The 10,809-nt window shown below is 30.9% G+C and overlaps 1 protein-coding gene across 1 annotated transcript; it reads right to left on the bottom strand.

The window, feature by feature from the left end:
• Nucleotides 1–5,644: 5,644 nt before the first annotated feature.
• On the bottom strand, nt 5,645–6,145 carry LOC120081119. The gene has a single exon (XM_039035793.1). It carries the CDS (start codon nt 6,143–6,145, stop codon nt 5,645–5,647), a length of 501 nt encoding a protein of 166 aa, XP_038891721.1.
• Between the last annotated feature and the right edge of the window lie 4,664 nt (nt 6,146–10,809).

Below are 10,809 nucleotides of genomic sequence, written 5' to 3'. Positions count from 1 at the left end.
AGGACATTTATGGAAAAAGGCGAATGTGAAGGAAAGCGAAAGGAATGGCAGATCAGGGAAAAGAAGAAGCCCAACTTTAGGTAAAAGAAAGAAAGGCTTGGTTACCAAACGTCTTTCCAGGCCAACTTGGTTGCTCGTGCTTTCACTAAATGGCCCAACTTCATGTGTATTCAACAATATTACATATCAGGTAAATTATATTAAAAAAAAACTATAATCAAAATTGCATTACTACCGCTCATCTTTTGTAAATATTTTGAAACTATTATTAGAGTAGAAAGATGGGTCTGTAATGAATTCAATTAAAGAAGGTCAAGAAGGGAAAATCAACTAAAACTATATATATATATTAAAAGACACGCTACGAGAAGGAATTATTGCTTTTATTATTATATTTCTTTAGTACGTACAGTGTTTTTTTTTTTTTTTTTTTTTTTTTTTTTTTTTTTTTTTCTTTTTAAGTCAATGGTAGAATCATCTTTTAGCTAGTTGGCTAAGTAAAATAGGCCTAAAGGGTTTAAAAGGAACACGGTATGTTTAATTGAATCTAAAATTTTAAACGTTGTTAATTAGAGATTCACCAAAAAGTTTTTAAATGGTTGATTTTGTATCAAGTTGTATTCAAGATCCTCAACTATAAAAAGTAACGGAACGATAGCCATTGGATTGGATGTTTTTGGCAAAAATTAATGCACCAATATCAAGTTTGGGTATAGAACAATTTTTTTTTTTTCAATATTTTCTTTCTAGAAAGAAAAGAAAATTTAAAAAAATTTGGGTATTCCTTTGAATGTACTTATTTTAGTATATCTCAAATATTTTAGACGGCACCCAATCATGGTCTATTTAAATAGAGATCCTATCTTTCATGAAATTTATAATGCTATTCTTGAAAAAATAATATCTATATATAAAATACCTATTTTGTGTATCCTACTAAATTCTCCAATCACAATTTTATCAAAATTTGTCATTTACCATCTATTCTATTTAGAGATGTCCAATTTCCCCATCCCGATTAGCTTTGCTTTTACATATTTATGTTATGGTTTATATTTATTTTTTTATATTAAAAAAATTAATTAACCCCACTCGATGGACATTTCTAATTTTATTTGTGTGATAAGAATAAGTTGTAGACAAAAGTAATGTGATATTTTTAATATTATTTCTTTTTCATTTTATCCACCAATCAACCATCCTTTGAATTTTCGTTACCAAATAAACAACTCTCAAATTCATTAGTTTTCAATGACGGCCAGACAATTTTTTTATTTTTTTATTTTATTTTATTTTTTTTTAAAAAAAAAAAGGAAAAAAGATAATAGATCTCTCACAATAGAGAAAGAAAAAAGAAAAAAGAAAAACGAAAAGCCGAACCGGACACCGAGAAAATTAAAAGGATATTGTCCTTTTATAAACTATTTAGGAAAATATTGTTGTTTTCAAACTATTTGTAAAAATATTGTTGTTGTTTTTTTTAAAAAAAAATAAGTCGAAGGTTGAAAATTCGACCTACATAGGTCGAATTTTGGACCCTCGACCTTCCTTTCACTTGTACGTTGAACTTTGAACCATCGACCTTGCCCTTCCTAACATTATTATTGAGTCTATTTAATTATCATTACGGAGACCTTCCTCTATCAAAAGATCGTATTTCTAAATTTTCATAAGGTTCCCCTGGAATTCCTTCCAAAGCTTGTTGAATAACTTTTACGGATTCTGTCATCTCAGCAAGTCTGACTAAATAACGAGCTAATGAATCTCCTTCTTTTTGTCTTACTGAACTTCCCAATCAAAATTCGGAGAGAGCGAGAGCGAGATTTTGACGCGTGAGCGAGAGCGAGAGCGAAATAGTGAGATTTTGATAGAGAGCGAGAATACCGTACAAATTTCCCTTCTTCTTTCTAATCTTTTTTTTTTTTTTTTTTTAAATTTCCATTTTATAAAACAATTTCTAAAAATATTATATTATTTTTATTTAACTCTAAAATGAATAAATTAAAAATAATAATAACTCATAAAAATATAAAAAAACGTAAATTAATATCTCATTTATATAAAAATAATTACAAAAACCAATGTGTCCCAAAGGCGGACGTCGTCGACTTCGAATTTGAGGTTGCTCGGGTTCTTCTTGATGTTGCTCTGGTACCTCTTGAAGGGTTTAATAGTATTCATTATGCTCTCCACGACCCCGACCATGTCCATGCATGTATGAAGACGAAGAACCAACCTCTGAGTCATAATATCCTGAACCAAATGCTGGCATCATCATCATCGGACTAACATAATTAGTTTGACTTTGTGTCTGCGTCATAAGGGGCAACTCTTCCACATTATGTGCAACCTCATCAAACTCATCCTCTTCCCGAACAGGTCCTCTACGTCTAGGAGCTGGTGGAGGAACAATAGGTATATCGTACATATAATGAATTTCCTCCATATAGCTTTGGTTGTCACTACATATAGCAAGAACCTGGTTCGGATCATTCGCAACCTCACGGAGTCTATTGTTGTTCGATCTCTGTGAATTATAAAAAAATTAGACAATATTTAAAATGAATTTAAATTTACAAAAATTAGATAATATTCATTCATTTACCAGATGACCCACAACTGCCCCCGGACGAGTGACGTAGCGCCTTGTGATATTATTATACCAATGAATATATTCTGGAGTGACATCTGTGTCAAATTGTTCAAGAGAAACCCCCATTACAATAAACCTTGCACGATAGTGCCATCACACTACCAAATGTGCAACTTTTTCGGACCAATCTCCAGTCCTTAAGTCAATATCATGCAGTACAGGTTCGGTATTACAAGGCGATGGGACATCCTGTTGAAAATCGAATTGTCTCATCACCTTGTTAGGAAGATGTCACTCACCAATGTGAAAACATATGAGAGGACTCATCGTCCGCCATATGTTTTGACCATTCGTACAAAAATTAGGCAAAGTATGCACAATAATTTTGTACGGCTCCCAAATAACCTGAAACACAAAATATTATATTAGAGAATATTAAAGACAAATACAATAAAAATGTGAATAAAATAATCAATTAGGTTTAGTGTAATGTACCTGTTCAGATTGAAGCAAATTAAACATGTATCTATACTGGTTGACTACATGTGTGGCTGTCCTAGTCACACAAATTTTGTCTTTCCACCTAAATTTTGAAATTGATAATTTAGAATTTAAATTAACTAGATCAGTGATATAAAAATTAAATTGAATTAAAACAACATACCGAGAATTGTAGGCTCATCTAACTAATTGAGTGTCATTAACATGATGTAGCTGTGGGTGGAGCCATTGTTGGAAATCGCTCCCAAGCCCATAGTTGCAAAAGTATGAGAGACCCAACTATCTCTCGAACCTCAGGCCTTGTTGCTTTGCATAGTTGTCTATATAACCATGCCAAGCATGCTCCCACGAATACCGCCCCGCATCAAGTGAACAAAATGACTTGATTTATCTGAAAAACAGACTTCCACCCATCATTTGTAGTATATTATACTCTGCACATATCTTACGGTTTCCTCGTCTGCATCATCTGTGAGCTCACGAAATTGTGTTCCTAACCATATTAAACTTAACCTCGATCCTTTAATCTTGTCGGTAGGTGAGGTCGCACTGAGGTTATCTGAGCAAAAGCATTTATAGGCAACATTCGAGCTCCTTTGAGGACTCCATTTATGCACTGATAGATTTGTCGTCATCTACCCATATCTGAATCTTCCATCATGTGCTTGAGTCCATTGCTCTAAACTAATGTTGTCAAAAAAACTTAATCAGCTCAGATTTATTCCTTTGATATTTTTAATTGCTTTGTTGAACTTTTGAATTTGAAACTGACACCCAACAGGATAAACATAATTTTTCAGTGAATTAAATTTATACTTTTTATTAAAGTTGCTGACGATATGTCGTAATCAGAAACGATAGTGACATTTCGGTCCAATCCAACCATTTGTTGGGTTGTTCATGTAATTATACCAGCATGTCGATATGAAATTAAACACACCTCTTCGTGTGTTACAATTTCTCTAAGGTGTTTCACACTTAGTGATCTCGAACAAGCCATCATAGGTACTGTTCATGTAACAAGTGGCAAACATTCGGCCTCTTTTTTCTCTTTTTTTATATATATATTTTTTATATTTCTTTTTTTAGTATAATAATCTAATATATTCAATTTATTGTCTAATGATTATTCAATTATAGTATAATAATATAATATATTCAATTTGTTGTCTAATGATTATTCAATTATAATATAATAATTTAATATATTCAATTTATTGTCTAATGATTATTCAATTATAGTATAATAATCTAATATATTCAATTTATTGTCTAATGATTATTCAATTATAGTATAATAATCTAATATATTCAATTTATTCTCTCACTCTCACTCTTGCTCTCTCACGTCGCACGTCGCTCTCTCACCTAATCGTTGTTATTTTTCCATTAATGATTACTAACTTTCACTTCTTCTGGAACAATCACAAACACTTTTTTGATTATGGATTAATTCCTGAATAATCTCATTTTTCAATTATTCAACCATTTCATTTTACCAAGTTCAATGTTAGTCAGATTAGTTAATATAAACTAAATCTCGCTCTCTCCAACATTCTTGTTTTGAATCTCGCTCTCTCCTAAAATCTCGCTTTAAATCTCGCTCTCTCCTAAAATCTCTAAAATCTCGCTTTAAATCTCGCTCTCTCCTAAAATCTCGCTTTAAACCTCGAGTCCTCGAGCATTTTCAAAGAAAGGCAAGGAAGAATGGAGTTCTCCCACCTTTTATATATAAAACCCGAAATTGCTCAAGCCCAAGGCTTTGAAAGACTAGGCGCAAGGGCGTTAAGCGTGCCAGTGAGTTCGCAGCTGTCGGAAAAAGCGCAATGGCCATAGAGTCAACCCCTGGACCCGATTCAAATGATTTGATCCAAAGTGTCATCACAAGAAGAAGCTCGTGCCACTTAAAACAATATACATTGCCTCGTGTTAGCCGAACTGGGATTGGTAGAAGGAAAAAGTCATTTAAGCCCGAAAAATCCGTCAATAAATGACGAACCTAAGCCTAAAATCTCGCTTTGAATCCTAAAATCTCAAATCTCGCTTTGAATCTCGCTCTCTCCTTAAACCTAATATACAAAATTTTGTTTGTAGACAAAGTTAATTCAGAATTGTCTTTCATTCTCTATGCAATATAGCCATCCCCACCCCTCACGTCTAATTCATTCGAAATGATAAAAAAAATGCATAGGTTATTAGAAGCAGCTCGTGAAGTATGTATTGTTTCCAAGTTTTTCTTTGTTCGAGTTATTAACGTTCGACCTCTATCCTCGAACTCCCAAATCAACAATAATTCAATCAACAATATTTCTCTAATAAATTTCAAAACTTGAAAACAACAATATTAATATTAAAGGTCTCTCACAGTAGTAGTGAAGAAAAATATATATTTGAAAATACAATCGTGTGATTTAAATTTCGGTGTCGCTCTTTAGGATTTATTATAAAACGACAAACCGAATCATTATAGGCGAAAACGACACATCGGCTCCGCAAAACCTCCCTTTACGCTCGTTCCCCTGTTTCCTAGTCATGCCCTAATTGAAAAGATCACTTCAACAAAGAGGCGATGTGCAAGCAATTGCTAGCCAACTGTTTCAGCGTCGTATCCGTCTTCACAATCTCTGAAACCATTTTGACGACGCCGAAGCCGGTGACTTCCATCACCGCATCGGTGCAAGAAACGTAGAAAGATAACGCCCCGGAAAGCATCACTCGAAGGCTCGCCTTGTCGTTGCTCTTCAAATACTCCAAGGCCTTCTCCAGGTCGTCAATGGCGGAGTCGTAGTTCTGATTGCAGACGTTTATGGCCTGCTTATTGACCATCTTTACGCTCGCTGCTTTCGCGCGTTTTGTTTCGAATAACAGATGTTCGATGGCTTTTACAATGGCGACCGCCGGATCGGAAACGCCTTTCACTACGGATCGGCAGAGCGGGACGTATCCGGCTTCTCCGCAGATGTCGATTCCCTGAGCTTGGCCGGCGAATAAGACGACGGTGGCGGCGGCGAGAAAGACCAGTGAGAAAGAAACCAATCGATTTTCAGCCATTTTTGTAATTTACTGGCTTTGGATTTTTTTTCTTTTTTTGAAGGTTTCTTTCTCAAAGGTCTGCTTAATTAGGGCAAATGGAGAAGAGGCTAAGGGATGGTTTTGTGTGAATTTTGGCGCGGTGTTGGTTTTTATACGCTACTACAATCACATGGCTGTAACCGTTTTCCATGACCGCCCAATAAGAACGGGTTGGTTTGTAAGGCTTTCCTTCATTCTAGAGTGAGTTGATCAAATATTTCTTCAGCCTTAACTAACATATTGCTTTTTTAACTTCTAAATTACTATTTTCGTAGTAATACTTTTGATATATTTTTTAAATAATTCAGGTTATTAGTTTATTGTTTATTTTTGTTAGGCAAAAAATAACATCTATTAATATCCTTTGTGTAAATTTTGAAAATGTCTTCTATATAATAAATTATAAATATTATTTCACCAATTTTTATAAAGTTAATTTTGAATAACTAAATTTAAGTATTAAATTTAAGATTTATTAGGTGTATCAAATTAGATAGGGGCAATTATAAGTACATAGTTTAAAATAGAGTAAAATCTAATAGGATCAAAATATTTTGATTTTTCTTTTATTTGGTCTAAAACTTCCAAAGATTCCACCCTTTCATTTTTAGTTTCTAAAATGTGTAAATGTATATTTTTACTATATTTTCTTTTAATGTTAAAGGATTAGGACTTTTTTTATGATAAATGAATGAAGATTTGAGTAATATATTGATTTGGTAAAATTTTCAATGCAACTTCGAGATGATGCTCCTAAAACATAATCTTTATAGGTTTATTTTGTTACATGAATCAGTCACAAGTGATATATTAAATTCTCTGTCTAAAAATATACTATGAATGTCAAGGCGAGCATAATTCAACTAATATGGATATGTTAGTAATTAAGAGATTTGTTGTTAGTTCAACATAGTTAGTATATACTTCTTTCTCATGAAGCTGTAGGTTCAAATCTTCTTAAGAACATAAATAAAACCATATATTTTTTTTTAAAATTTGTAATATATTGTTAAAATCATAAGTTCACTTCTTTCAAAAAAAAAAAAAAAAAAAAAATCACTAAGTTTCACAAAATTTTAATATATCTTCTTTTAAGATCAAATTTCAACATGTTTTTAAATTCAATCATTATATATATTTCAAAAGAATTAAAAAAAATTATAATTAATTAAGTTTCACTATTTTTTATCACTATTGAAATTATAACTAAACTTCATAATATTTTAAATTAATTAATAGATATTAACATAAAAAATTGAAAGAGAGTATTTAGTGGAAAAACAAGGTTAAAAGTATAAATCATGAAATCTAATAATCAAATTGAAATAAAATCCAAATTTCAAGGATAAAATGTTGTAATATTTTACAGTATAGGGACTAAATTGAAATTAAAATAAAGAGTTAAGGACTAAATGTGTAACATTTTGAGCTTAAGGATTAAATAGAAACTAAACGTAAAATCTAGTGGCCAAAAAGGTATTATTCCTTAATATTTGTACAATGATGTTTTAAATACCCATTCTAAATTACAGTAGAGTGAAATTCATTTGAATCACATACATTGTGTGCTCAGCTTGGAATACAATCACGAAGTTGAAAAAGTACCATAAATTCCTAGAGGCATATCATCGGAATAGCTTCCTTGACCAATTGAGTAGATCAAGAAAATAATATTAGCTGTTATAACAGGAGTTGAATATACAAGAATAATCCAAATAAGAAGCGTAGAACAATTAACTATTATATGACTATAGAATATTTGTAATTTTATGTATGTGTTGGATATATGTCCGGAGCTAAGTAGGTGTCGTTAGTTCTACCTACCCCGAAATAAATAATATGTATAAAGCTCGAATAACAATCTAACTAACTCGTAGTTAAAGCGGAAGTAAGAGGTCGATCTACAGGGAAATGTTATTTAACCATTTCTTAAACCAAGCTTAACTATAAAAGCTATAAAATGAGGTTTTTTTTATTAAAACAAGAAACATGCTAAAAATAAGAAGATAAAGGATAGTCGTAACCAAGTTTAGAACAATCTTGCTTCTAATCCAAGTTAGACGTTCATTGCAATTCTTATAATTGAATTCTACAAATTTAATTCACAGTCGGATTAAGCATGCAATTACTTACTTAATCTAGACTAAACTAGCCTCTACAAAGGCGGACAACTAGAATAGCCTAGTCAAGAAAGCGTCGTAATCAACGATTAAGGTAGGATAGCCCTAACCCTAATCTATCTATATGCTTCTACTTCTATTGGGTTCCTTAGCGATCATATAGAAGAGCAAACAGGCGCATTAAGTTCTAGGATTCAATTGCGTCGATTAATTGTTAAGATAACTTACTTAATTACCAAATTTTCTCCAAATCTAGTAATTAGTGCGCCCTAGGTTAGTCAGCTATTCAACACACAATTACTAATGCCTCTTGGAGATCTTGGCTAGACATTCTATCAAACACATTAAAAACAATATATTCAATAGACATGAGTGAAAGTGACAAAACCAAACATCTAGGCTAAACATGCTCAAAATATAGATCATTCAACATGCTTCAAGAATTAAAAATCAGATTCAAAAATGCTCAAATTCAAATTGCTAATGATAAAGAAAAGTAGAAAACTCAAAAGAATTTGCAAGAACTCTTGAAATAGAAACAAGATTGAATTACTTCATAAATCCATAGACAAATTCATGAAGAATTACAAGTTATTGATTACAAATAAAAAAGAAATCAAAATTTAATATAGGTAGGAAACAAAATCACTATAAAGACTAATTGATACGAAGAGAAATTCCAGCCTCCATCAAAATCATGCTTCCCCATAAAAATGGATTTTTCCTCTCGAAGTTTCTCTTAAAAAATGATCTCTCAAAATGATATTCTCTTTTTTTGCTGAAGAACTGAACCAAAATTTATATTAGCAGCAAAGTGTTGTGAGGCGCGGGGAAGAATCGCATCAAAATCTGGAAAAAAGAACGAATACATCGAGTTTTCTGCAGTTTAAAAAGCGAGTTTTCTATTTCATACTCGATACTTGATGCTTGACGCTGGATGGCCTTTACTTGATAGCTTTTACTCGATGAAATTTGATGATAATCGATGAATAAGAAGAAACTCGATAGTACTCGATGACTTGATAGTTGATTACTCGATGACCCTTATTCGATTATACACGATAGGATTCTGCTAAATATTCGATGCTCGATTATTCAACCGCCTTACTCGATGGTATCCTGGGTGTTTACTCAATTCTCTTTAATTTATTGATTTTCTTGATTATTTTGAATCTTTTGGCACAATTTTCTCTTAATGACTCCTAAACGTCTCGGGGACCATTTTACCTACAAAATTAGCATTCAAAGCAAATAATCAACATAATTTTAGGGGAATTAACATAGAAAATATACATCCTTAAAAGACCTAACAATATATGTCATAGAATACCCAACTTTCAACATTGAATTATACTTTATGTTTCATTCTATTGTGTGATTGGTGTTAGTATTTAATATTGAATGTAATAGTTTTACACTAGATGTTATTCAGTTTGGTTTATTTTAGAGGTAAAAGATCATTGAACTTATTTTAGACTTTGTATTTAAATATGGTAGCTTTTATCTAATTGTAAGGTTGAAAAACCCTAATATGAATCTCCAACATCCCTCACTTTCTCTCATTATTTGTCTCTATCTCTCTAAAACTTATCAACAACTTAAATATCAGGTTTATAAATTAACTAAGATAAAAAAAAATAAAAGTAATTAGAACTTTTGTCAAAACACTTAATTTAAGTGATTTTTTTATCTTTAAATAAAAGTTTCAACTATGAAAATTTCAAATTCTAAAAGTTAAATGTTCAAATTTTATTTAAAAAAAAACGAACGTTCATCTAATTTCTTTCAAAATATATATTAAAAAAAATCAAAATTTTTATTTCTCCTATACTCTCCTTTTCACTTAATATAACCACATCGACACCAACATTGACACATAGAACTAAAAGTTATCTTTCTTCTTAGAAAATTAAAAAATAAAATGAAAATAAAAAAGTTTTAAAAAATGAAAATCATGTAACAAACAAGAGGGTTAAAATTATCCATTACAAAACCCTTTCCTAGGAATTTGTTAGCAGATGCTAAAAAAAGAGAATACTTATTGGCATTCAAGTTCATTAAGAATTTAAATGTATTTAAATGTTATTTTCAAGTGTAACAACTTTTGAAAATCAATTGTGTTCTCTAATCAACTCAAATAGCCCTAAGAGTTAATTTGGAGTTCAATTTTTTTTACTCGCTTTTAATTTCAAACCTAACATATTTGTATAGAATTAAAAGACTCAAGGTTATTGTATATAATATAATAAATAATTCTAATATAATAGTGAAATTTAGTATTAAATTTTAATCTGAGTGACTCAATAATTCACATGGTTACAAAAATCCACAAAATATTTTAAAAAATAAACAACAAAATGTCATTAATGTAAATATAATATTAATAATAGACATGCTAACTTATTTTAAAATTATAAAAGTATTTTTATTAATTTAAATTTATTTTTTGAATGATCTATTTTTATAATTTTTTAAAAAGAATATTGATCATCACGGTGCTTTTTTTAATTATCATATTGGTTG

Source organism: Benincasa hispida, chromosome 7 (genome assembly GCF_009727055.1).
Source record: "Benincasa hispida cultivar B227 chromosome 7, ASM972705v1, whole genome shotgun sequence".
Lineage (NCBI taxonomy): Eukaryota > Viridiplantae > Streptophyta > Magnoliopsida > Cucurbitales > Cucurbitaceae > Benincasa > Benincasa hispida.
Note: the sequence above shows the minus strand (reverse complement) of the source record. Positions and strands in the feature narration are given on the sequence as shown.